This window comes from Lonchura striata, chromosome 2 (assembly GCF_046129695.1).
Source record: "Lonchura striata isolate bLonStr1 chromosome 2, bLonStr1.mat, whole genome shotgun sequence".
NCBI classification, from domain to species: Eukaryota; Metazoa; Chordata; class Aves; order Passeriformes; family Estrildidae; genus Lonchura; species Lonchura striata.
In genome coordinates, this window is record NC_134604.1 from 101,675,828 (window position 1) to 101,703,077 (window position 27,250).

General features: G+C 36.1%; 2 protein-coding genes across 3 annotated transcripts in view; both read right to left on the reverse strand.

The window, feature by feature from the left end:
- Positions 1-842, reverse strand: part of PHKA2 (phosphorylase kinase regulatory subunit alpha 2) — a 42,527-nt gene extending 41,685 nt beyond the window's left edge. For both annotated transcript variants that reach the window (XM_021552998.3, XM_077781629.1), the window contains exon 1: positions 686-842. In XM_021552998.3, the coding sequence (XP_021408673.1) occupies positions 686-763 (78 nt within the window). In that variant the 5' untranslated portion in view covers positions 764-842. The remainder of the gene's footprint in view (positions 1-685) is intronic.
- A 3,070-nt stretch (positions 843-3,912) lies between these two features.
- Positions 3,913-27,250, reverse strand: part of ADGRG2 (adhesion G protein-coupled receptor G2) — a 57,392-nt gene continuing 34,054 nt past the window's right edge. The window contains exons 8-28 of the mRNA XM_021552934.3: positions 25,483-25,530; positions 24,859-24,926; positions 23,224-23,297; positions 22,373-22,412; positions 22,218-22,252; positions 20,801-20,883; positions 20,107-20,167; positions 18,930-19,612; positions 17,206-17,404; positions 16,723-16,879; positions 14,519-14,668; positions 14,185-14,307; positions 13,011-13,056; positions 12,802-12,905; positions 12,095-12,219; positions 11,069-11,337; positions 10,287-10,386; positions 9,700-9,974; positions 8,084-8,185; positions 7,204-7,356; positions 3,913-4,246 (exon numbers count right to left, since the gene is read on the reverse strand). Coding sequence (XP_021408609.3) covers positions 4,062-4,246; positions 7,204-7,356; positions 8,084-8,185; positions 9,700-9,974; positions 10,287-10,386; positions 11,069-11,337; positions 12,095-12,219; positions 12,802-12,905; positions 13,011-13,056; positions 14,185-14,307; positions 14,519-14,668; positions 16,723-16,879; positions 17,206-17,404; positions 18,930-19,612; positions 20,107-20,167; positions 20,801-20,883; positions 22,218-22,252; positions 22,373-22,412; positions 23,224-23,297; positions 24,859-24,926; positions 25,483-25,530 — 3,080 coding nt within the window. The 3' untranslated portion in view covers positions 3,913-4,061. The remainder of the gene's footprint in view (positions 4,247-7,203; positions 7,357-8,083; positions 8,186-9,699; positions 9,975-10,286; positions 10,387-11,068; positions 11,338-12,094; positions 12,220-12,801; positions 12,906-13,010; positions 13,057-14,184; positions 14,308-14,518; positions 14,669-16,722; positions 16,880-17,205; positions 17,405-18,929; positions 19,613-20,106; positions 20,168-20,800; positions 20,884-22,217; positions 22,253-22,372; positions 22,413-23,223; positions 23,298-24,858; positions 24,927-25,482; positions 25,531-27,250) is intronic.

Sequence of the window (27,250 nt, forward strand, 5' to 3'; positions counted from 1 at the left end):
CCGCACCGCGCTGTGCTGACAGGCACGGCACAAAGTCCTGCTCGGAGCTTATGGCACCGGGGCGGAATGCTGCTCTTGCCATGGGTGCGTGTGTATATATATATATATATATATATATATATATATATATATGCACACACACACACACAGATATAGCTATACATACACAATATGTAGTGTGTATCTATAGATAGATGTAGATAAATATATAGATATAGATATAAATATAGATATAGATATAGATATAGATGATATAGATATAGATATAGATATAGATATAGATATAGATATAGATATAGATATAGATATAGATAGATATAGATATAGATACACACACATAGTATGTAGATATCTATAGACAGGTGGATAGGTAGATATAGTGTGCACAACGGGTGGGTGTGCATCATATAGCCATGAAGACATTGTATACACAATGCTATTTATTTATACAATATTATTTATAAGCTCAGACTCGCTGTGTTTTCCACACGATTTCTAAGGTACACTTACACAAGGGCCCCCAGGATCCGCACCGCCTCAGCGTTCCCCGCGCTGCTCCGCAGGCGGGGCGGGACATGCGGACCGGAGGAGGGATGCTCGTGTCCCTCCTGCAGCCCCCGGCCCCGGCAGCGGCCGCACAGCCCCAGCCCCGAGCAGGCGTCCCGGGGCGGCGGCTGCTCCTCACCTGGTGGCAGAGGATGGTCCGCTGGACCAGGCGGGCGTAGCCGTCCAGGCGCACCCCCGAGTTGCTGCGGCTCCTCATGGCCCCACAGCCGCCCGGCCCGGCCGCGCTCGGGGCGGCGGCAGCCGGAGATGGCGGCGGCCTCTCCCCGCCCTCACGGCGGGGCGGGGACACGGGGACAGCACACGGACCGAGCAGGGGAGGGGCCTCCTGGCGCGACAAAACCCCGGCTGCGTTTGCATAAAACAGAGTCGATTTTATACGACCTCTTGGCAAGTTCGTAAAATAAAGCTGCGAATGGCAGAATACTTGCTGGAAGCTTTTCTTTCCCCCAGCCTTGAAAAAACCCCACTGTTTTGAGATCTGATCGAATGAAAGCACGGAACAGATGTTGCAGAGTTGCTGAAGGTGTGGTATTCACTCAAAATTCGGAAAGCATTTTTTCCCGTTGTCTTTTTTTTTTTTTTTAAGTGAAGTGGTATCATTAACAGAGTTACTATTGTAACTTTTCCTTGCTGTTCTTCCCCCAGTGACTGCAGCGGGCAGTCGTGGCTGATGAAGCGGCGTTCCCGGCCGTGTTCGCCCCTCGGTGGTGGCCGGACAGCGGCTCTGCACGGCACCAGAGGACAGAGCTCTGGTTCATCACCTCCCTCTGCCAGAGCCGTGCCAAAACATAGACCAGCCTCCCCCGTTCAGGGCACCGCTTTTTAGAGACTGCACTTAGGGACCAAATTTGCTGAGCAGGATGGTGCCAGCTGTACACGGCAGGTGGCTGTTTATCTTTGACTAAGCTTAAGACCTCCTTACAGATCCCCCGAGTTAGCCCTGCAGCCACAAACTAATGCACAGAATTTTACTTGGTGCTCTGGGCAGGTGTTGCAGCTTTCCCCAAGCTCTGGGTGTCCTGGCTAAAAAAGTCCGAGAGACCAAGAACCAAATGGATACTGTAACACCCAATGCAAAAACTTCTTCTCAGCTAGCTTGAGGATTGCCTAAAATATTATTCTAAAATATTATGCTGGTTTAAGTGCAAACTTTTACTACAATATGAGCATACTATTAAGTGGCAAAGTCAGAAAGGACTCCTCTCCCCTAGGAATATATAAAATAAAATTTATGTCAACAATCCTAACATATTTTAGTGTGTAAAAATAATAATAATAAAAAAAGAAGACTCCAAACAGCCAGTGGAATATGTGTATTCATAGGGAATTTAATTACTGAAACTAAACTCAGCTATATGCTTTTGCTTACATCATTCCTTTAGGAGAGCTTCAGCAGACTTGAGGGCAGGCATTGACTGGACTAACTTACATCAGGGTTGTTTTCTCTGCTAAAATCCTGCTCTGTCAGAACCATGCAAGGTAAAATATGTAGCAGAGTATAAATGTAAAAGCTGGGTCCACTTTTTCTCCAGGAGGTGATATACTGTTGATCCTGTAATCTGAAGAATTGTAATGCAGCCCAGTATTAATGACACTTATCTAAAAGACAAAGTTTATATATTTTGTGTTGTAGTTGCTGAAAATTTATTACTTTTTTTACAGTTGAAAATATAAATATAAGAACATTAAATAATTTTACAAGAAACACTGCAAAGGCAATTAGCCAAATAGTTAAAGCATTCACAGAAATGTATTCCAGCTACTAGCATTCCAGGATGGGCTTTTACCAACATGCAGCTAAAACCCTGTGGATAAACACAACAAATACTTTAAATTCTCACCTTAAAAGCATAGTCATAGTAATTTTGGATGTGACTGAAGGAACTGAAAGAACCGATGTGTTGCCCACAGAACCACAATGGGGTTTGAGCACTGAAGAGGTTCAATTGCTAACTCCAGCAGAGCCCCAGAGAAGAGGCATGTAACTCATGCTTCTTGTTGAGGAGAGTGTCTTCAGGGCACCCAACTGAGCCCTCCTCACTGGGAAAGCAAAGCCCTTGCTCCCCATCAGCATGCACCTGCTTCATGCAGCCCTCTTTACAGGGCCTGGTACTCTGCAGTCTGGCACCAATTTGTCCTAGTTTGCTTTGGGAGCATCCAACTTTTGCCCAAGATTGCAAATTGAAAAAGCAAATTGAAATAGCTGCACATGTGTGTGAGGAAGAAGCGGTAAGACCAGGGCTTTGGCCAATTTCTGTTCAAGAGGAATCTTCACAATGTTGTATGGACTTCCAGCTGCTTTACATGAAGAGCCAAAATCCATATTTTTTCCAATAAATATCACAAGAGGAAAGAAATTTTGCTTCAGCAATTACTGAGCTAGCACCTCAGTATTTGGTTTGCCAACCACAAGCCAAAGCACAAGCAGAAAAACTCATTAGAATAGCTCAAGAGCTACCCCTTAAAAAACAACCATGCAATGAAAAAAACAATTTCTCAGCTGCTAAATATAGCAACTGTCATTTATTATTTATATTTTTTCTTCAACATGCCTCCCACCCTGCTCCAAAGTTCTCTACTTCCTTCATTGCAAATGAAAAATGGCAGTGTCTCACCACTCAATATAAATACTGACCCTGGTGAAATCAATGGCAAAAACTGATGACTTCACTCAAGCCACCAACACAACTTAGTTGTACTTAATAACCTACTGACTATTTAATACTCCATTCATGGCACTCTGCTTGAATTATACCCAATTTCTATCCCTCTATGGTGTACTAAAAGGTAGCTAAAGGTTCAAGACCAATTGTGTTTGTTATTTACAGTTCTGCATCTAGTGAATATATTCAAACCACTGTAAGTGATCCACTTACTGGACAAATTAAGTTTTGTAGCATTCCATGTTAAAGATAATTAACTAAAGAAAAATGCAAACTCACAATAAAAGTTACAAACAAAATACCAATTATTTTTCTATACATAGGTATATTTAAATTTATATTACAAGAAATAAATATAAAAGTATTATCAATATGCTTAAAGGTTGATATTTTCTGCTTATGTACATCACTGCATTCTGCTACTGAAACATATAAAAAGTGGAAGACAGTGTAGCAAATTGTAACTTTCTACATTTATACAATACTACTAAGTATTATATATCCAGATAAACTTAATTGCAATGAAAAAAAAGTCTAAATAAAACTTTTGTTTAAATGTTAGAAAACGCCTCAAAAACCCCACTCTGATGAAGAAACAAAATGGAAGTGTGCCAGCTGTAATATGACAAACAAGACCTTTTCAAAACAGTACGTTCCTTTTTTTTTTTTTTTTTTTAATAGAATTGTCCTTGTCAATCCATTGCATGGCTGCCTTGAAGTTCCAGTACCATATATTAAATAAAACCAGTTCTTGGTCTGCTCACATTATGTAAAACTGCTAAAGTGAAACTCTACTTCACACTGTAAAACAATGCTCTGTTTAAAAGGAAATCACATTTTCTCCATAGAACTTAGGCTTCCTCTCTTTGAAGTCCTTCTGAGCGAGATTTGGCTTTTTTGGCTGCCAGTATCATCCTTGTCTTGGAATACAAGTTGTTTGCCTGAAAAGTCATGGAGACACACATCACCATTCTGTACACTGAAACAAACACCATTCTTCTCACTGGAAAGATGACCTGTTGAAACAAAAAAGTGAATTCCCTATCAGAAAGGTTCAGAATCAAGCCTCTCATGCTTTTTTAGTTACTATAGGGAGTTCATACACTCTCATTTTATCCCTGCAACAATTTTAAAATGTTTATTTTTGATAAATATTTTGTATACATTTCTTTTCCTGTGTGAAATCCTGATATTTGAGAGATGTTAATATATTTATGCACAAGGATTCCACATTTTAAGCAATGAAGGTCACAATTCTCAAAATGTAGACTTGACTTGGAATAAGTATCACTAGATAAGATACAAAATTCTCCTAATTTTAATGATTTGCTTTACTGAATTAAGTGTTAAAGGTATCTCAGGTGTGCCATGCATCTGAAAGAAGAGTGTTTGAGTACAAGGAATTCAACTTACAGCATTTACTTATGAAGGACAATCAGAACAAGGCCTAGGTCTTATCATGGGTCAAAATTATACTTAGAACTGCAGAGAATCTTACACATTTAGATGAATCCATAATTGGCACATCTAATACCATTGCTGACTGAAGGCTTTTAATTAAATGCTCCACAAATGCTTAGTTCACTGGATAAATGTCCTGCCTCTAGTATCACGTTCTAAATATTTTTAATGAGAATTTGGGTTTTTTTATTCTACATATTTGTGCAAACACTTCAGTTTCGACATTTAAAGAAATTACTTATTAATTTAAGCAGCCATTCAAGCACTTAAACAGGCACAAATGTAGACAGGGTAAGACAAGCAGAACAGCTTTGTTCATTAATTCAAGTAAGAAAAAGGTTGAAATGATAGAAAATAACCATACTTGCTAACACTGTGATTGTTGTTTAACACCCTGCCTGCCTAACACCACTTTATCGTAGGATTGTTCATAACAGCTGTGCCCTAATGTTAGGGCAAAAGCTGAGAAGAAAATAAAGCTTTTCTGTGAACAAATTCAGAAAATTGGTTTTTGTTTCTCAGTGAGGAAATCTGCAGGTTCAGCCATGTGATACCTAACTGTAGTTTCTGAAACATGTAAATCTGCAAGACAAAAACTGAAAATAAGGAAACAGTCGAATGCCATGAAAAGATGAAGTCCAGTAGGAAAGCAAAGTCACAGGCTATACAGACACCCCAAACTTACCACAGTAAGTCATTCAGTCCTGAATGTGGAATAGCATTTCAGTAGAAGCAGTGAGGCTAAAACCATCAAGTGTTTACAGCTCAGTGTATTTATACATAGGTCTTAATTTCTAGAGTGTTTTTGGAGGTAATTTTTTAAAGTTAGGTGTTGCAATGTTATTTTCAAGTTCCAGTTTTGAGAGGAGAGAAATCAGGTGCAACAATTAGAAAGTCCTATGTTCCTATCTAACAGCAGTCCTTTTGGAGGCATTAGGTCAGTTCTTCCGAGTTACATCAGCCCCACGTCTAGAAGCTTTGCTGGGAGCTATCCAAAGTTTAGCCTCTTACGGAAGTCCTATGGACCCAGAAGAATTATTTAGTCAAACTATGCAGGGAAGGTATCATACCACTCTCTTGATATGAATGGAGGATGTGGTACGAGGTTCACAGCATTAAAAATAGACAACAAAATAGGAAATTAGGTGGGTCACCAGAGATATCCATGTTTGTAAGTGCACAAGAACAAGGTTTTATCAAAGTTCTTTCAGCTGCTTTTGTCTAAGAAGTTTTTGGCACAGGACAAACAGACACACTGGAAAGGTCTGATTATGTGAATATAGTAGGACAGAATTGGAGCACAGCCAACAGAACTGGCAACACTCAATGGTTTAGATCATCAATTTAGCATCTCGTTCCAAAACACCCAAAAGAACAAAACTTTTTCCAGAAAGCTACAACAGGCATTCATTTATTCAGTTGCTACAACAGACAAGTTCAATAGAACATTTCTGCTCTTTCTTTCTGTTGAGAAAAGCACTCAAAATGCTTTTGTAGCTTGGTATAAGCATGTCAGATGTTGGAGGGAGAGATGGCTTCTTTAATCAGAGCAATTAACATAGCAGGGAAAAAGGAACCCTACAAGACATGCAGGCTTTTGCACCTGAAAATTTCTCTCTTTGAAAGGAAATATTTCTACCTAAAAATATTGCCTTACTTTGTGTTTAATGATAGTGAGTGTCACTGGATTCTGGTTCTCAACTGATCTGTTACTTAAAACGTATGTTCATTATTGCATTATGTGGTAGCCAAACAGGGAGATTTTACAAAGAAATGTGAAAAAAGAAAACCAAGCTCAATTTGGAAAGCTGTACAGGGCATGTCCAAATGCCATCTCCTGAAGTATTGCGATTTCTCTGCAATATGCAGTTATTAAACATAAAGGAACAGTAACCTCTAACCCAAAAATTAATTCCATAGCTTTTACTCTTGTACATCTGAGAGGTTATCTGCTGATATAATCCTGTTGATTATGTGCTGACTTCTGACAGCATAGGCCAAGAAATGAGGACAACACAGTCTCTCCAAACATGTTCAACAACTTCATAATAAACATTCTAGTTGATGACATGACTTCTTAGCCTCAACTCTTGATCAGTTGGGAAAAATACCTCAGGCACCTCAGGAGTAATGTCTTCTGAGTTTTGCTTGACTTAAGAGTTTTATACATTACAGATTTTTAAGTTATTTTTCTGTTTGAAAAATTGTTTTTATTGAGAGCTCAAATCAGCAGCATGACATGTGCCCTGCAAGAGTCTGAAGAACTAGATTATGTTCACTGAAAAAAGGTCAGTTTTTAATAAGTACTTTCAATGGTGATTCATATCTAGCTTTCTCAACAGATAAATAAGCCACAGCAAATTTTAAGTGAAACTGAGCGCAGTGCTACTTACACCTGCATTTCAACTCCTCAGGAAGAGCAGAGAGCAGCAGTGCAGAGGACAGTACTATGTTAGAACAGGAAGGATGGAGAATTTTACTTCTGAAGATGTACTATTTTGCATTAACTTACCATTGCCATTTGCATGTACTGAATAATCATTATTCATTAGCAGTGTTGTAGAGTTAGTGGAGTTACTGTTTGATTGTAAGGAGTTGGAAGAACTGGATACTCCTTGATTTACTGTCTGCTTCTTTAAACCATTTGTAGCAGTTCTACTCCAGTCTAAAACAGAAAATAATACAACTCACACAAGCACTATATAAAAATATAGCTAATAATGCAACTAAACGGATATTACACCAAGCCTTTACACATTTCTTGCAGCATTCTAGACAGAATTATATTGTAAGAATTATTTAAATCTAGTTCATTTCCTCTTGTTCCTTTTTAAAATACAAGCAGCCAACTGTCATAGTTTTACAGCTGCAGACCAGATCAGAAAAATAACTGAAGTGCAGTTGATTTTCTAAGTGAAAGTGTATAAAAATACATGGCTTTACAAGAGGACAACTGCTTAAAATAACATTAAAGTAATTAATGTCTTTTTTGGTTTAAGCCATGCTTCACTTTGTTTTTGTGAAAATAACTGGTAAAACTATGTCTGACTCACAAGCTGGAACAAATCTTACCATTTCTAACTGACCAAAAGTCTTCTGCAAAGACATGCCTTTACCCTGCAGTGGAAGAAATCATCTCTCAGCAGTTAGCAGCTTAAGGAAACAGCATGTGAACATGCAAGCACTGCATCAGCTACCACCTTTAAAGAGTATAATTTTGGAGGATTATTATATCTTGGATAATAAATTAGAACTGCAGCAACATGATCAATTGGTCTTTTGTTTGTTTTGTTTTGTTGGTGTTGTTTGTTTTTGTAATTATTATAAAATACCAGGAACTTAACATTAAATATAATTATTCAGAAGTTTAAAAAAAAAAAATTAATATTTACCAGAGTTTTCAGCCAGCCTGAATTTCCCACAACAAAGGTATCTTCTCCACTGTTTACGGACATTCTCCTTTGTTACACAATAGAAGATGAAAATGAAGAACCCTGCAAAGCAATTCCATAAAAGATTGTTGCAAAATTCACTTTTTTATACTTCCTAATGAACAATATTTTGGTTTTCTTTCATTTCTTTTAGATTTTTAGTAAAAGTAATGACACATTTGTTTGCTGAAAAGGTTTACAACTCTGAATGCTGCAGAGCACCTTTTCCTTACAGAGATTAGAGGAATCATATACACAAAAGAAAAAATAACAAATACAACCAAATATATGAAGCACATAAAGTTTCCTTTTATCAAATAAAAATGGAAAAATGTTGATCTTGAAATTTACTTAATGCTTTTGGAAAAGAATTCACAGCAATGTCAAAGAGAGAGTATGATACCACACTATTATACTATCAAGCTTTTTTAGCACACCGTGTGCCACTGTTACATCTTTTATTAGCAGCTAACCTGTTATCATCAATGTTACAAAATTTTGAGTACTCATCCAGAGAAAATAACTCATATCTAAAATAATAATAAATGGTGCCCCCTTTAGCACAATTTCAAATATTTACTAGAAGGGATGTGCCCATCCCATCTCCTACCACTGCCACATTATAGTCTCTGTCTACTTCTCATTTGCTACTGACTGACACAGGGTGGCATCTAACTTTCCCTGCTTAAAAGTTCATCACAATTGTCCCCCCTGAAGGGAGAGTGGCACTCAATCTTTGCACAGTTTCCAATCTGCAATGGGAAACAGTTGTATTAGATTTAGAATGAATAGTAAATAATAGTAAGTCAACACAGCAAACAGGGGAGAGGTGTATACATTGAACTGCAATTTTCACTGCTTTAGTCTCTCTGGGAAACCATTCAGCCAGTCATCTAAGTGCCATTTAAGCATAAGTGTGGATCCAAACTTCAGAAGGGCAATTCAGGTATGTTTAGGACACTGTAGACAGTTACAATACCTCCTGTTTATATAAAAATCTATGCAGCAACTCTGCTTTTGGATATGTCCAGTAGCACCTTAGCCTTTGCAAAACCTTATGTTTTTGTATCTACTTCCCATATATTCTTACGTACTATACAGGCCACACGTAAGAGTTGGGTCACTAACTTTTAGATGTTTCAGCCTTGCCTGTCTCAATGATCCTTTGCTGAATGTCAAATCTCTCCCAGAAGCCTTAGAGGAACTCAAGAAATTACATGTTTTCACTACATTAATTGTTATAACATGAACACTTAATGTAACTTAGTATTCAAAATTCATGTTTGTTAGTGGAAACACAGTCACTTCCACGGATATCTGGTTTGCATACACTTTTAAAATTACAATATAAATATACCATAACTATATAAATAGTATCTAGTTTTTCTGTACCTTATCATAACAAAACTGCAATTTAAGGTTACTGTAAAGCACTATCATCTCATCTCTAATAGAATTAACATGCTACTGCATATATCAAATTTAAATTTTTATTTCTGAATCAAGAAAATGATGCTTCAAAATGTTTGGTTTGTTATATCATAGACAGGGAGCTGTTACATGGAGGATAAACTTACCTTGCAAAGTGTTGAAAATGGTAAAGAGGTAAGTAAATACCTCATTTACTGTGAAGAAAGCAAACCCCCAAGTAATTCCTAACAAAAATGTGAGGCCAGCAACACTCCTAAGGTCTTGGATACTGGTTTTCCTTTGAGCACCGAGTTGTTTCTTCTTTTTGATACGACAGAGCTGGATCAGCACAACAATGAACATGCTGATATTGATCAGGAATATCAGGCAGAAGTATCCCACAGCAGTGATATAGAAGACAATTCTATTTTTGATCCAGCAGCTAGAACACAAGAACAGCCTGTCAACCATTATCAGAAACAGAAATTAAATGAAACAAACACGAAACAAATTTGTAGTTTGTTGCATGCAAACCATTTTCGCCTTTTACAAAAGGGTGTTTTTTGGCCACAGGATACGAGCCTTCATAAAGGTGATATCCCTAAAGCACATGAGATACTGTAGAGTTATACTATTGCAAAGCACTACTATTTCTTTCTTGCCTTCCCCCGCTTTACTTTAAAGAAAAGCAATTTGTAGGACCTCCATCCACACCCCACCTTCACCTCCCCCAAAGTACTTCCCTTTAACTCACAATTCATCAGGTCCATTTATGGAAACCTTTCCAGTGGTTATAAGTCCATAATTATCTGGTGATACTGCCAACACAATGGACACAACTACTGCTGGTAACCCTAAAAGATTATGAGAAAACACATACATAAAAATCCTAAGAGACAGTATTATGAGGAGTTGAAATAATTATATTTTGCTACAAAATCTACATATTGTTTCTGAAATTTGGCTGTTGAATTCTGCTGACTACTAGCTGTCTAAAAACTTGCAGCATTCAAACTGCTCCGGAGCACAACTTCCAAAGAAAGCAGTCCTTCATAGCTAGCTCCAAAACTTTCTGAATAAACCAACAAATACCATCAGTCTTCAAATTGATTCAAAATATCTCTTACAGGATAACTTATTTTATTTCTTACATGTTTTAAGAAAAAAATAAGAGATAAAAATCAGGCCCATTTCATCCTCTATCCAGTTAGATCTGTTTTTGCTACCTTTTGTTAGCAACAGTGCTATTCCAGAAATGGATATATACTCATTGGCATTTTTTCTCAAAATAATGGAAGCAGTCATATTCAAAATAGGTTTTATTGTAATAGCACAAGGAAAATTCATTATCACTTTGAATTGCAGAAACTTCAGTTCTGTAGCTGGGGGGACTCCATGCCTCAGAAAGGTGGAACATATAACATATAACATTAAATGACTGCCTAATTTTCACTTCTGACCTGCATCACATTCACTGAAATACTTGATATGATGAGGAATTATCTATTTAGCATAAAAAAGGAAAAAAATACATACCCCAACCAACAACACAAAATTTAAGAATGTATTTCCGTACATAGGTGTTAAAGACTTTCACAAGGGCCAGATACATGTGGAAAGCTTCCAGGCCCATCCAGGTAAAGGAAACCAAGAGGAAATAGTGAAGAAATACTGCAACTGCAATGCACAGGCCTCGTGTATCATACAGTGCAATCCATGAGTCAAGGAGAAAAACTAAGTTGAGTAGAAGCAATGCAGCACATAGCTGAATAAGTATTTTGGAGGGGTAGTCTCTCCGGATTTTCCTAAAAAAAAAAGAAAATTCATGAGATGACATCAGCTGTCCATAGATCCCTGGCTTACTTCCTCTCTTGTAGCTCTTGGATTTCACAAAGGCCAAGAAAAAAAAAATTACATTTTCATTCAGAAACAATGCTGCATGTGTGGCATTTATACATGGAGAGAATAATTTACAATGTACTTCCAAATTAATGGTCTGTATATATAAAGTTTTTTAGAAAAGGTTACATAAATACAAACCATCTTGGAGTCAAACTGTTTAGTACCATGGTTATTTTTTTTACCTTGTATGTTGGACTTCTTGTTACATTGCTACCCAAACCCAAAAGGTGTCTGTTCTTTATTGCTAAACTAGATCAAACTTTTGACTGGGCATCTAAAGATTGATAGAGGCAAGACCCAGTCTCAGCATAATGAGAGAATAAAGAAAGAATACATATGCTTTTAAAAGTGCTAAAATTCTGTACTGGTTTTTTATGTTGTATCTTAAATACATTCCTTCACACTTCTATTATGATAATCCATTATAAAATACTTCAGAGTGCCACTTCTTCACTTCTTACTGCCTAGAGCCTCATGATAATTCACTTGTTCACAAGGTGAATATTTCTGAAGACTGAATAAACACCTTCCGGGTGAACTGGTCAAATCTATGCACTATTTGTGGAGACAGAATCCATAACTATTGAGAAGGATTTCTCAGTGAAGACTACAATAATCACAATTGAAGAATAATGGGATCTCAGCTGAATGGGTACTTACTCAAAGGCTATGTAGGTCACAAGAGTAACAGAAAGAAAAATTGCAGAGAGACCACAGCCTATATACGATATAAAAGTCAGTACCAATTCTTGTCTGGGATTCAAAGGAGTATTTCCATACAAGTCCTAAAACAGAAATATAAGTTATTTTCAGTGACCAGGTTTATTTAATGGGGAAAAAAAATCAAAACACACTTTTCCCTCTACACTTATAAATAAAAAAAAAAAAAAGGACTCCAATCTTTTCATCATGGCTCTTATAAAAGGCTGGATTAAAAAAATGCCAATTTAGTCTTGTAAAGTGCAGGGAGCTGGGACTCCATGATTCTTATGGGTCCCTTCCAACTAGAGATACTACTTTATAATTCTATGACTCTAATTGTGAAACCCCATTTGATTAAAAACCTGTTTTAAATTTGATTTCCTAAATTTTATTTAGAGTATAAACAGCTGCCTAAATTAAAAATCTGCAGCACTTAAAGAATTTTTTCCTCCAATGGAACCCATGGACTCCCATTCAACAAGGAGTTTAAGCATGTGCCTAATTGTATGGCTATGTGTACCAACACTAAAGTGAATAGAACCTGAGTATTATTTATTAGGTTGTATGGGCTTATTGGGTCTTCACTTGCTTCACTTGCTTCAGGCAACTCAAGGTTAAATGTTTCTTGAACAAGGGTAAGATTGCATAATTTAAAAAATAATTACCATCAAAACTGCAAAACTTGTCAGATGGTTGCATGAACAGACTGTTTCATTTACTCTACTTTCTTTGACTATGCAACCTTCATATGACCAGCCTCCATGTCCACCTGTTAAAAAAAGCAGCTTTGTTATTCATAAAAGGCTTCATTTATATTAACATGAATTAACATAGCTAAAACAGCATAGCATCTTGGGTGATCTCAAGTACTTACCATTTTTATTGAAGTCCCAAAAAACACATCTAACTGTTGAATTATCCTGTTCAGGAGTAAAAACAAAACAAAACAAACTAAGTTACTAAACTATGAGTTTCAGATCAAATTATTTATGAATGATTTACAAAGTTCAGGGAAGAATAAATACTGTGTACAGCAAATATGCCTGTTCTATGTGAACACAAAATAAATTTAGGTGAATAAAAGGATTAATATTGCAAACTACATGCAAAAATATGCTGAACAGATTTGAAGTCACCAGGCAGGAGCTAGCTCTTGTGCTTCTGCAAAGATTCTGTTCCTGGCAGAACCTTTTGAATACTCTTTCAATGTCTCCCCACACCATAGAAGTTCTTGGGATTTCTTCTCCTTCTATACTTTGTAACTTTTGAAGTCATGATCACACAGAAAAGGAAAAGCCCTTTCATTTGCAAATATTTGATCACTCCTACTATCACAATGTTAAACAGACACAGATTTCCTCACACACATGCAAATTCTATAAATAACAGCAGCAATACACTATATTGCTATAAATATTAATACTTCTACAGTTATAGCTCAAAACTTTTTATTATGTCAAAACAAGTAAAGACACCACTAAGCCAGCTCCTGAAAAAAGCTCCAGGTGCATTAGTGGAATCCCACATTGTTCTGTTTATAATAATTGAATATTTTAAACTCTCTTAAGATATGAAATAGAAGACTTTAATCCCTGATGCTCCTTTCAGAAAGAGATGGTGTGTAAGAATCGTAATACTTCCAGATGACACAGTCCTGTTTTTCAGTTCCCTTAAGAAAACAGACTTTCTGGCCATGAAACACCCACAAATATCAAGACTGTAGCATCTACCATAGCAAGCCATACTTTCAGTCTTCCCTCTAAGAGCTTTTATTCTTTGTAGTATAAAGCACAAGAGTAAGTAAGAAAGATAAAAGCTGGATGAATTTGTGATAGAGCAAAACTATCTTACACTACTTGAGAACCAAAATTTATACCAGTGGCAAATAAGCAAACAGGAGTGATTTTTAATGTCCAGGTGGAGATGAAACACCCACACTGGTAAAGCAGAACAAGTTGACCTTTATTCTTAGTAAAATGTTTCCACTACAACAAGTTTAGTGGAGGCAACAAAACTGTACTTTAAGTCTGCCAAAATGTAAATTTTACCTGATTAGGCTTGACATTCTGCAAAATGACAGTAACATTTGTCATTAAGTTACTAATTGTGAGGTTAGAAACACTTGATGATATAACACTGCTGATTAAAGATGCATTCTTCAAGGACAGATCCTGAAATGACAAAAAAAGCTCCAGATTTTAAAATCTTAAAGGAAACAATACTAGAGTACAGCAGTCACAAGGTCATTTACTATGTAGAGCAAGCACTGACAAAAGTACTTAAGTCAGAAGTTTTAAAATATATTTTGTGGGGAAAAAATCAATTCATATTTTGCTCTAAGCTTGAATTTAAAATCCTTATGAACAGTGGGCCAAACAATACCTGGAACACAGTGGTCTTTTTAAAGAAGTTGAATATAATTCTAGAAGCCAAGTCCAAGTCTTCAGTGCGTAAATTTTTCAGCAATGATGAAGGAAGTGTAATTGATCCAAGATTATTTAAATTCTGAACTGGCTGAACTCCTAGAGAGATCTGAAAAATAAACACCAGGATTATGCTTTATTTCAGTCTCCAAATAAATAAATAATGGCTTATTTTCAGTTTAAAACTTCAAAATAATTACCTCTTTAATTACTGTCACAAACCCACTCTCATTCCTCCAATGCATAAATAGCTCTTATAGGACTGAAAAGAATGCATCCCATTTCAGGTCTACCTTCCACTGAAAATAATCTGGCTTTAATTATTTCCCTACAGGGACATAACACACCACTCTGTGTTTTGTATTGATTTGGAAAAGGTGAGGAAAAAAACCCAGATAGTTCTGTGTAGCTGTAACTGTATAGGGAGACCAACATTTCACAGCATGAAAGCCTGCAAAGGCAAAGAATTTTTATACCCTGTAGGAAGTATGTCAGAATTCAGAAAAAGTGAAAATAGCCATTATTTGTCAATACATTTTTGAGTTCAGGAGGTTAAGTTTATGTTCTTAGATAAGAACACGAACCCTAGCTTTTTGATCTTCTGGCAAAAATTACAAAAGTAAAAACTAGATAAGCTACCATTCAGGTACCTCAAGAGCTTAGTGACCTAATATTGTACAAAAAAGAGATCTGAACTTTTACTCATTTTATGTGCTGCACATTTTATTTGCTGTGCTTACAGGCCAGGCAGCTTTGTTTAGTACAAAACCTCTGAACATTCCTGTCATACATTAGTCCTTTACATACAAATATCATCACCTCGGAGTTTCTGGGAGATGTGAAACATTAGTAGTATGCAGAAAGAAATTATCACAGCATTGAAAGAATGGTTGTAATAAGAGTAACAGTGTGAACTCACCAATGTGCACCAACAATGTGATTTAACTCATCTGTTTAGCCCAGTGCCTTCCAAATGTTTTTGATCATACATCCCCTAAAAGTTTTTGATCATGGACTCCAGTATATATCTTTCCATAAGTTACATGTGTTAATTAGTTTACGAACATATTATGCAAGTTATAAAATATTTTTTTTAAATTAAGGAGATTAAAAATTACTTTTAAAAATGTGTTTTCTATTTATTAATCATATAAATAACATTTTCCCACACTGCAACGGACTGTTGTGTGCACACCCTGGGGTACTCAGACCCCACTTTGGAGATCACTGGTGTAGACAGCCATCAAAGAAATCCTGAATCAATTCCACCAAAGCACTCCTGTTACTCTAGTTTGAAGTAGATGATACTTATTGAAAATTTTCAGTGTTTCATTGCCAGCGCCATGAAATAAAGAATCATTCCTTAGCAAATATCTGGATGTCAGCACTAGCATCTCCTAGCCATCTCACATTCATGCACTATATATTGCTAAGAAATAGAAAAGAACTCTAATGTTAAGCATTTATATAATTTTCAGTAACACAGAAAATTTCCAGTACTACATATGGCTTACGATACATTAAGCTATTTTCTTCTCTGAGGAGGCAGAATGTGTCAAAATTGGTCCAAAACTTTCCATCTGTCCTTGCTTAAGCCTCCAAGGCTGGTATTGTCCATTACTTTCTCTGTCAGGAGGGAGGTTTTGAATGAGATAAAGGGGATCCAACCAAACTTTCTAAGCACTTCTTTCTTGGTGAGATGCCATTAGTGACAAATGTTCTGAGCATCATTATCCAAGCAACATACATAATAGTTATTTTCTGGAACCCTCTACAATTATCTCCTTTCTAACAGATGAAGCAATCTGGCAACACTCCTTGACAAATTTCAGCACTGCCATGGTGGTTGAATAAATGACTCATAATTCAGGGGGCTTAAGGCAAAGTTATTCTGACAAGCACTTTGTCCATTCTTGTGTTCTAGCTGTACTCTCTCCAACAGCTTATTAGTTCTGCCAGTTTCTGCTAAGTCAGCTCTCTTCTACACCTATTTACACAGTTGAAAATTAAAGGAAAAACTGTGAAATGCTTAAAAAAAGTCTGAAACTTACATCAACTAAAGATCCTGACACTGACATAAACTCATATTCCTATAGATATAAAACCATAAACACTTTTAAATAAATGTTTGACAATTTGTAGGTATTGTAAGTATTTTGTAACCTGGAGATCAGCTGAGTCCTGAACAGCAAAAGACATTTGGCTGGAACGGATTCTGTTGGTTTTGACAACTGCCAGAGCCAAGGAAGGGGAGGCAAATTCAGCAGATGATGTTGATAAGTTTAGTTTTAAGCCAATATAGTCCACCAACTTTATAATTCTGTTAAGAAAAAGCATATTTAATATTAACAAGCACATACATCCAAAATTCTCAAGCAAGTTACAGTTATGGAGCAATAATCCAAGTATAATGCAAAATGATCACTTATTACGGCATCAACAAAAATACTCCCACTGCTTTCCATGGCATTATATTATAGTAGAGCTGGTAACATTAGAATGATAGTCCTTCCATTTTGAATAACTACATAAAAGAACAAGAAATATTCTTCTGGATTATGATTATGAAAAAGTGAAACTTGCTGAAGCCAATTTGTCAAGACAGTAAATACAACCCTCCTGTAATCTATTGCCAAAATGACCTACCTGTTAGAAATTCGTGGTGGTAATTGCTGAGAAGCAGTGAGGATAGTGCTCACCTCACTAACCATCCTTTCTACATCTTTTGACTCTATTTTTCCAGCTGCTAAATCATTTTCTATTTTGGACACGATTTGCTCAGCTGTGGCGATACTAATGGTGGTGTGTACAGAAGTTATATTTGTGGTAGCTGAAAGGGTTTTTCCTGTGACAAATGAAAAGTTAAACATTATGTTCAACAAATTATGTAAGCTTGGAGAAGCAGAAAAATTAAACAGTTCTGTTGATTAAAAAATTGTTTCACTACTCGTATCTGATGAAAACATAAAGCAAGGTTTCAAATTACCAACATTAATTTCAAGTTTTATTAATTTCAAAGTTCCTCACATCAGACCATTAACATATTAAATAACCTATTATTTTGAATTTTTAGCCACTGAATGCCTGAATGTAGAGTAAAATCAAGATAGTGTCAGAAATTTGAGAAGAAGCTTGTGTAGAATTTTCATAAGAAAATACACAGCCACTAAAAATATTCCCAGTCAATAACAATATTTTAAGGATGATCCAACATTACTGTGCAGTATTTTAAATATTAGGTTAGTTTAATAAAAATCTGCCTTGCTCTTTGACTTATTTTTTTCCAATTCAAAAGACATTTGTTCTAATGGGAATTGAGCACTGTACCTACCTATGACAGTTACAAACAATGGTGTAGGGTGAGGTATTACTCACCAGGTCCAAGGGCATCAGAATGTATTTTTAAATACATGCACACCAAGTGAAAGTTATCTCTGTCTCAGGGTATTCACACAGAATAGAATCACAGAACCATTTAGGTTGGAAAAGACCTCTAAGATCACATCCACCCTTTGACTAAACATCACCTTGTAAACTAGACCACAGCACTGAGTGCCATGTCCAGTTATTTCTTGAACATCTCCAGAGATGGTGACCACCACATCCCTGAGCAGTCCATTCCAATGCTTAACAACCCTTCCAGAGAAGAAATTGTTCCTGATGTCCAACAACCTCCCTGGCACAGTTTGTGGTAATTTACTCCTATCCTGTCAGTTGTTGCCCAGGAGAAGAGGCTGACCCACACCTAGCTACAATCTCCTTTCAGAGAACTGTACACAGTGATAAGGTCAACCCTGAGACTCCTCCAGACCCTTCCCCAGCTCTGTTGCCCTTGGACTCGCTCCAGCACCTCAATGCCTTTCTTGAAATGAGAGGCCCAAAACTGAACCCAGGATTTGAGGTGTGGCCTCACCAGTGCTGAGTACAGAGGACAAACCTGCCCTGCTCCTGCTGGCCACACTATTGCTGATACAGCCCAGGATGCCACTGGCCTTCTCGGCCACCTGGGCACAGCTGGCTCACGTTCAGCCACTGTCAGCCAGCACTACCAGGTTCTTTTCCTTTGGGCATCCTTCAGACACTACTCCCCAAGCCTGGACTGTTCCCTAGGGTTGCTGTGACCCAAGTGCAGGACCCAGCACTTGGCCTTGCTGAGCCTTTCATACAGTTGGCCTCAGCCCATTGTTCTAGCCTGTCCAGATCCCTCTGTAGAGCCTTCTTACCCTCCAGCAGATCAGCACTCCCATCCAAAATAATTCACAAGAATTATAAGGTCACTTCTCATATATATAACATTGTTTAATGAAGTTTAAAAGCAAATCCAGTATATGGCATTCAAACAAAAATAATTATTTACTTTTCATATTTACCTGGGGTCCCATGGCCATCAGCAGTAGAATGAGGATGAGAAGCTGAGACAGAATGGTTGACAGGACTAACAGTAGGGGTCAAAGATATTGTGAAAGGAGTAAGTGGAACAATAGGTACTGTACTAATATTTTTGTGACCAGGTTGGCTTGAAGCAGGAGGAATTTGTGCAACAGATTTGGTGGTAGCCTCAAAGTGCTGATTTACAATTGGAAGCTTGTGAGGCTCAGAAGAAGAAAGTGAAGAATGTTTAGTGTAACCTACAGAAGGAGAAAGTATTGTAAAAGTCTTGTTAAGATGTGCAGCATTAGACTTAATTGAGAATGCAGCATTAGTGACAGATTTTGTTGCATGTATGGGAACAGTGACAAATTTATTGGAAGTTATGGAAGAAAAAGTTGGCATGGTAGGATGAGCAAGAGACTTGGAAGAGGACCGTGTAGTGGTAACACTAGTGGAAGGCATAGAATTTTCAGATAGAGGGTTTGTAAGGGGAGATGTGGAAAGAGTTCCAGAAAAATAAATTTCTGTGAATGGTGGGATCAGTGGTCTAATTGTGGAGCTTTGTTTAGCAGAAAGTATAGTGGGGGGAATAAAAGAATTAGATTTGAGGAAAGTCTTTTTAAGGAGAGAAGGAGAATGAGAAGAAGGAACCCATATAAAATGAGGTGGCACTTGTATAGTACTGTAAAAGAAAAAAAGGTACAAAAATACAGGTTAAGTTTAAGATTTTTTTCTATTTTAAAGAAAACAAGTTATAATAGAGGAACAGATATATAAATTATATGGACATACTAATAACAATGTGTATTTTAAAATCAATCAGATTGGATGTTTCATTCTCTAATATTTAGAAGGTTCTTACATTCTTTTTTGCTGTAGTTGTTAATTAGCAAGTCTATAAACAAATACTACTGCTGCTTTTGCTGCCTTCTCTGAAGGTGAGCTGTTGTTGTACACAAAAGCTAGATTCATTGAAGGAAAAAATTTAAAAAAAGGGATAAAGAAGAGAGGAAGGGAAAGAGGGGGGGAAGAGGAGGGAGCTGCATTGGAAAATGTCTTGTCAGCTTTTTCTTGTGGAGTCCTTTCTGACTATTACACTGAAGCATAGAAGTTGACGCTAGTCATGTATTAGGAAATTTAGGAAATAAGCAAGTGAAATTTTGTATTTATACTTACTACATTTGTAATTCTTCAGCAGTCAAGGAACAATACTTCAGTGATGAACAGCAGCACTGATCTGAGATGACAAAGAAGCATTATCCTTAAGCATAACAACTGCTAATACCATAAAGTAGAACATTTAACCGTGTGTGTTATGTCTTTAAACAACAGTATATACCACATAATTTATTCTGAAGTTTGTTCTCAAACAAAAGAACTCTTGATCAGTCAGAATATTGCCATATCCCCAGATTTTTGTTCAATGCCTGAAAAGTTCAGATTTCTCTTTTTTTTTCTTTTTTTTTTTTTTTTTTTAATTTTAAACAAACCAAAATGTTTTCAAAACAGAGACAGTATTGTGACAGTACTCTATCCTGTCATAATATTACTAAGAAAGGCTGGCTACTTAACCCTTTCAATTCAGTTGTCATTTCAGCACGACATTTATGTTCTCAGCTTATTTTACACCTAATCCTTTCAAAGAGTGCTCTAATAAAGTAGCTGGCAATTTTAAACCAAAATGCTTTAAAACGTTATTTCTATCACATACAGCCCCAAAAATCAGAAGGCTGCATTTTTATGTATTTGTATTGCTCAAAACAAAAAATATTATGATCTAAAAGTAAGTAACTACTTTGTCTTTTTAGCTACTTGAAGACCACGTCTTTACATAAAATTCTGATGAGGCTGTGTTTAAAGCATAACTTACCAAGTTGACTTATCTTTGCTTTTTGCGTTAAACTACTTATATTCTCTCTCTCAGCCAGCTTCATTATGAAATTGCAGTGTGTACTAAATGAGAAGAAAAAAGCTTAAGACTCAAGAAACAAAGCTGCCTCATCATTAAAATACATGGAACTAACATCAAATGCTAAATCAAAGCACATTAGTACAAATGCTAAGTATGAAAGCACATTTTTCCTAGGCTCTGTCAGATTCGGGTGTATTTTTAATGCACATGAACCACAATGCCAGGCTGATTAAAATCATTATACATCAGTTTGTGGCACTTATTGTCCCTTCTCTCTACTAGGTCAATTTTTAAATGGGGTTCTCCCTGATCAACGTCGGTCACCAAAGAGTTGAGAATTTTGTAAGAATAATAATGTAATCTCTGCTGTTAGTGTAAATATAACAGCGAAATCTCCACCACCTGAGGAAGCCAGCAATCTCTCTTGACTTAAGAGAGAACTTCAGTGACCCATTCAAGCATGTAACTCCATCTTTATGACTGCAGTTCAAGGACTTGAAGCCCTGCCTAAACTAGGGCATCTCCAGTAAAAATAGTTCATATTCAGCAAATGCAAACATAGAGATGAATTTAAAAAGTTTCTTTCCAGCTCATAAGAATTAAAAGATTACTCTAGTGACTGCCAGTATATGACATGAAGGGATGATCTGACTACTTTCTATTTTATTTGAGTGTTTTGGTCTTTTATTTCATCCTAATCCAGGAAGAAAAAGTCCAGATTCAAGTATTTGGGGAAATAAAGTTTCATTTTGGTTTAGAATACAATGTTTCCAAGCTGATAATTTTAAAGGACAATTTAATGATGAGTAGCATTTAAACTGAGACATCATCAGTGTTTCAGGGTTTCCAGGATCACTGCTCTGGAGCAGCTTTTCCATTCTGATAATCCATGGTTTCCAGACTCTGAACTGTTTATTTCCTCAGGCTCCCCCTACCCCAAGGATGGTTGGTTTCCCAAGCAAGAACAGCAGCTTGGGATGTCTCAAGCAAATCCCTCATAAAGATTGCATTGCATTCACAAGTTCTGGAATTCTGGTGCTCCCAGTCACACGACTCAGGTAATACCAAGATGCAGAAGAAATATGGCAGGGAAGCCTGCGCTTCAGCAGAAGACTAATGAGAAGCAATATATTTGGGTTAAACCAAACCAACAAACTCTAAAAGGTTTTTTCAAAATCACTAATGCCAGGACAATAATTAGAAATCAAAATTTCTTTGTTAACCTATACATATTTCTCCAGCCTGTTTCTTGAACTTCTGAACTTCCTAGGGAATTTGTCTTTTTCTTCTGTTAAAGAGCCACGCATACTTTGCATATCACAACACAATATACGAGCTTTTAAATATTTTTTTCTTTAAAAATTTAAAAACAAACCTCTGGTTTTCTGCACTGCATTCCATAACAGAGGACTGTAATGACAAATGAAAACAGAAAAAAAAATGGTTTATAAGGAGAAATCAGAAGTGATGCTTTACCAGAAAAAGTCAGAAAAAAATTTTCCAGAGAGTAACAACAATCAGTAATCTTACCTCACTTACTGCTTGCAAGGTTTTGTTGAACTCTGAAATGCTTTAAAATAAAATATTACTGTTATGAAGTATTTTTAGTTATGTTTCTAAAAACAATTACAAAAATTTAATAAAAAAAATAATTACAGAGAAAAAATATTTTTCCAGTTAATCAATGATTTTTTAAAGTCAGGCCAGCTGTAATTCTGTAAAACCACCAGCATTAAGCATTTGAACAGCAGACTGTTTTTAGTCACTACACAAACTAAATTTAAAACTTTTTCATTATATTTGAACATCAACCCATTGTAAATGTTATTTAGAAGAGTAGAAGATAAATCTTAATGTTGCCTTTTGCCAAGCATTACTTGGAATAGAATTCTAAATTTATACTCAAAGCCACAGAAATAGAACAAGTAAGAAATATGGATTTCTTCTACAAACAAGATTTGCTGGCCAACCACATCTTTTTGATTTTCAGTGTAAGTTTGGGAAATATTCACTCATTCAAACCTCTCCTTAAAAAGACTGGGATTGAAAAAACTAAACCAAAATAAAACCATAGATATGACTTCAAGAATATTTATTAAAGAACATGCAGCTAGGAAAGTTCTCTTCATAATTTCCTACCAGATAAACTAAATCCTTAAATTACAACAAACATTTGGTGTACCATTTTTAAAAGAAACTCCAGCAGTACATAATTAAAAGTATTTTAATCAGTATGAACTTTATGTTAAAGAGCAAGAACTTAGAACTTGTGAAATTTTTAATGTGCAAGAATAACACGAAGTCCACTCAACACATGGAAGGTCTCACTCCAACTTTTTCAATTATAAAAAAGATTTCAATTCTTATTCAGAATTACTTACCTCAGCTCTTGTGGGGTATGTGCTGGAATTTCAATTAATTTTTTGACTTGATTGTGGGTGGTTATGTTATTAATCTGTTAGGAAAAAAGATCCCACAGCTAAGCACAACCAGTAATTTTTAGCCTTGAAAGAAAATTGTTCATTTCACACATTTTAATAGGCTGCAATTACAAAGATAAGAAGCACATTTTCTCATGAATACACTGCAACAAGTATTTACCATGACACTGTTGTCACAATTTATGGAAGGAACCATTGATCTAGTATAGACCAACCCCAAAATCTTTGTGAAAGATAGAGGAAAAAGAACAACAAACTCACCGTCTCTTGTGCTGGAAAAAGATGATTTTGGCTTAGTTTGCAACAAAGACAGCTCACCCCAGACACTGAATGAATTTTTTAACTCTAAGCGCAACAATGGGGCAGCTTCATGAATGACATAAATAATAGGTGACAGAATACTGGCAATGAGAAGTCAAGAACTGTAGTGAAAGACATGATAGAACTGAGCTAAATAAGTATGATCTAGCATTAGGGTCTGGCGATATACTGAGGTTTATCTAAGAACCCTTTCTATATATGTATTCTTATGCTCTTCTGGTCACCAGCATTACTGGTTATTTTTACATTTTGTGTAAACAGCAAGGGCCATGAGGAAAAACATCATCTAATACACATGGCATTGACCTCCCCCTAAGAAATGTTCTTTTAAAAAGCAAAAGAGTTTCAAGAGATGGAAACCAGTTTTTCCAGAAGCTGTAGGTGTAATGTTACGATGCTAGGACAGTTTCAGTAGGCATTATCACCACTGAAACACAACAGAATGCAGAGGTGGCTTTTGCCAGGGGCATATCCCTGCCCAAACCTGATGCTCCATGTGCAGTAGTTCTTCTCTGTGGTTACACTGCTGACTAGTCATGCTTTCAAGGACTGGCATGTGAAATCTCAGGCTGAGGGCTGACAGGGATGTGTAGGAAAAAGATACAAGGTTCTTTTTTCCTCCTCTCAGTTTCCACCTGTAACAACTAAACATTCTCATCCTCATAGTATTTACTTGGATACTGAGTCATCTATATGGTCCTTGCCATGCATGACACTGTCCTCTTAAACCCGTCTTGTGTTGTATAAATGGACACACTCATGTCACATAAGCCTATGGCAAAATTAATAACTCAGTAACCACAAGCCAAAAGACATGGAATTATCATGCAAAACCATAATCTATAAAATACACAAAAAGCCATAGAACTATTTATGAGAATCTCAACATTAATTATTCCAGGATATAATCCAACTTTAATTATGCACAAATAGTTGCCATCTAGTGATGCTCCTCTTCCAAAGACAAGTGTCTAAATTAACTTCCAAAGGAAGATCCCTGTGTGCCTAAAAATAAATTGTTGAGATTACCTAGGGCTTCCCCCTCCTATCATTGGCTATGTAGAGAATACAGGTCCTTACTGTAGGAAGTTTATTTAGCTGGATTTTTAAAATTTAGCTGAAAAGTAGCTGTTCCATCCACTGAAAATAGTATCTTGTACTGTAAACACAGTAAGATTTATATTATTTAAGTGTAGACAAAGAAATTCACTTCAACCTTCCTTACAATAAAGTTTTAAAATAAAGAATACTTACTATTTCTACATTTAGTGATGCATTACTTTCTTCACTTGCCCGAAGTTTTACCTTTCCCACATAGAACACTAGAACCAAAAGTAAAAAGTTAGGAAAATCAATGCTGAAACATAGAATGTAAAATTTTTTGAGAATTGCAAAACTTACTGTCTTGTGCTTTGATACAAGGGAAATAAGAACACTTGCACTAGTTTATCTATTTTTCCAATTGTTCTTCCATCTTTTCACCTATTTTAACAAATGAATTAGTCCAATAACTTAATTATTTTTTATATATTTAATTTTGATGGCTGTCCCTAAATTCTTTCCAGTTAATCTTTCTCCAAAACAGAAAACCTGCACTTCACATTGCCATAAATAAAACTCATTAGCTTACTTGTTTCTTGGGGTTTTTTGCATTTTTTATCTGCAATTGTGTGCCTTTGATGAGAAACCAAAGATCAAATGTACAAGAGTCAAAATATTTATTAACCTCCTCATCTTTAATATTTTTGAATTAATGTAAAATCTCTCTAAATTTACAAGGAAATTTATTACAAAACTAGCTTTTACATGGCAACTAAACATTGCTTCACTACTCAGAGTATAAAATAGTTGGATAAAAGGGAAGAGAAAACCACTAACCTGAATAATTACAGGCACGTGTTACATTGCATACAATAGTTTCTCCAGCTATAGGTTTGATGGGGGAAAAAAAAAACAACTACTGATTAAAAAATTTAAACTTAAATCCAATACAATCCTATGTATTTACAATCATTCCAGTGTTTGAAATTTATCTTCTGGAAGTACTTGTCATATTGTCTAAGCTTCACCTCTCTACAGCACTTACTGTGACATTTTCCAAGACATAGTATTCAGAAATATGCTGCCTTTGATTAATTAATTTTGAAATAATTTTCTGCAACAGTATTTACAGAAGACATACATGCAAGTGGTCTCAATTTTTATTTTCTTTTTTTTTTCAATTTAAATAGAAACAGAAACCAGCATATTATTGATAAATTCTTTAATTATCCTTAATTATATTTAATTAAACAGAATTCAATCACTAGGCAGCATATTATCTGCTTCTGAGGATCCTACTATCTACCTGATGGAATTCAAGCTATGATGACAGCAACCATGTACATTCTTACCTAGCTGAACATGCCTTCATTTAGTTACAGCAAGCTTTTGGCTGCTCCATATTTTCAATTTGCCATATTTTTAATACAACCTAACTGCTGAGAAATAACACTGAACCTAAATTAGGGTACTGTAAACAGACATCTCTGTTCCATAATTTCAAAATAAAGCACTGCTAAGATATTTGCATCTAAGATGAAACTCCTGCAATTGTTCATTAAGCAGATGGATTAGCTTCCATTAACAGAAAAAAAACCAAATTCTATTTTTTCTGCTGTTATCATTAGTTAGTACCAAATGAGAAAGGAATTTTTCACCTTCCCTGTGCTGCAAACATTTGACTGTAAAAGTTAGCTGCTTTATTAGTTTTATCACCATCAATAAATAAGCCACCAGAGGTTACAGACTGTAAGCTGGTGGCAATATTCAGATTATTAGGAAAAAAAAATTCAGACAGCAGTTTAGAATCAAATAAATTTGATGGTTGGCCTTGATTATCTTAAAAGTCTCTTCCAACCCTAACAATTCTATGACCCTAAATTTGCCTTCCCTTTTGTTGGCAGTGAAATAATTACAAACCTTGCATACTGCTTTTTTAAAACAATCCTTAAAAAAATTAAATGCTCATAAATAACTTATAAGCAATAATCAAATGTCAATATAACAATAAATCATCAAAATTATTTACTACATAGAGAACACCTTATAAAAACCCAACACAAAATCCGAAAGTGCCACCAAAGATTAACATGAACTCCTTTTTCCTTACAGAGCACCCATTCGTGTGCCCTCTAGTCTTAATATCTCTGCATGCCACCAAAATGTACAAAAATAGATTAGCAGTGGGAAGGATAAAAGACTGATCAAAGATCACTAGGGCTTCCAGTTCCCTGAAAGCATCAGATAACACAGCTGCAATGTTTCTGCAGGTCATGTTCACACAGCCAAATTATCTTTGTCACTAAGGCTCCAAGCCAGATCTTCTTCCACTTGCACTAACTCAGGACAAATCCGTTGTAATGAGGCTACTGAGCTTCTGTATGGATAATTAAAAAATAAAATTCAGTCTATTCCTGGTCCTACTGGGCCTGCCCTGAGGTCAAATACAATGACTGTATTCAGTTTGCTTCAATCTGCTAAAAGGCACGAAGAATTCTTTTTAAGCAAACATGGTCCCTGAGATTGTAGTTCTTACATTTTTGTGGTAACCTACTGCTCTGACTTACAAAATAACCAAACTCTTCTACATACAGCCATCTAGACA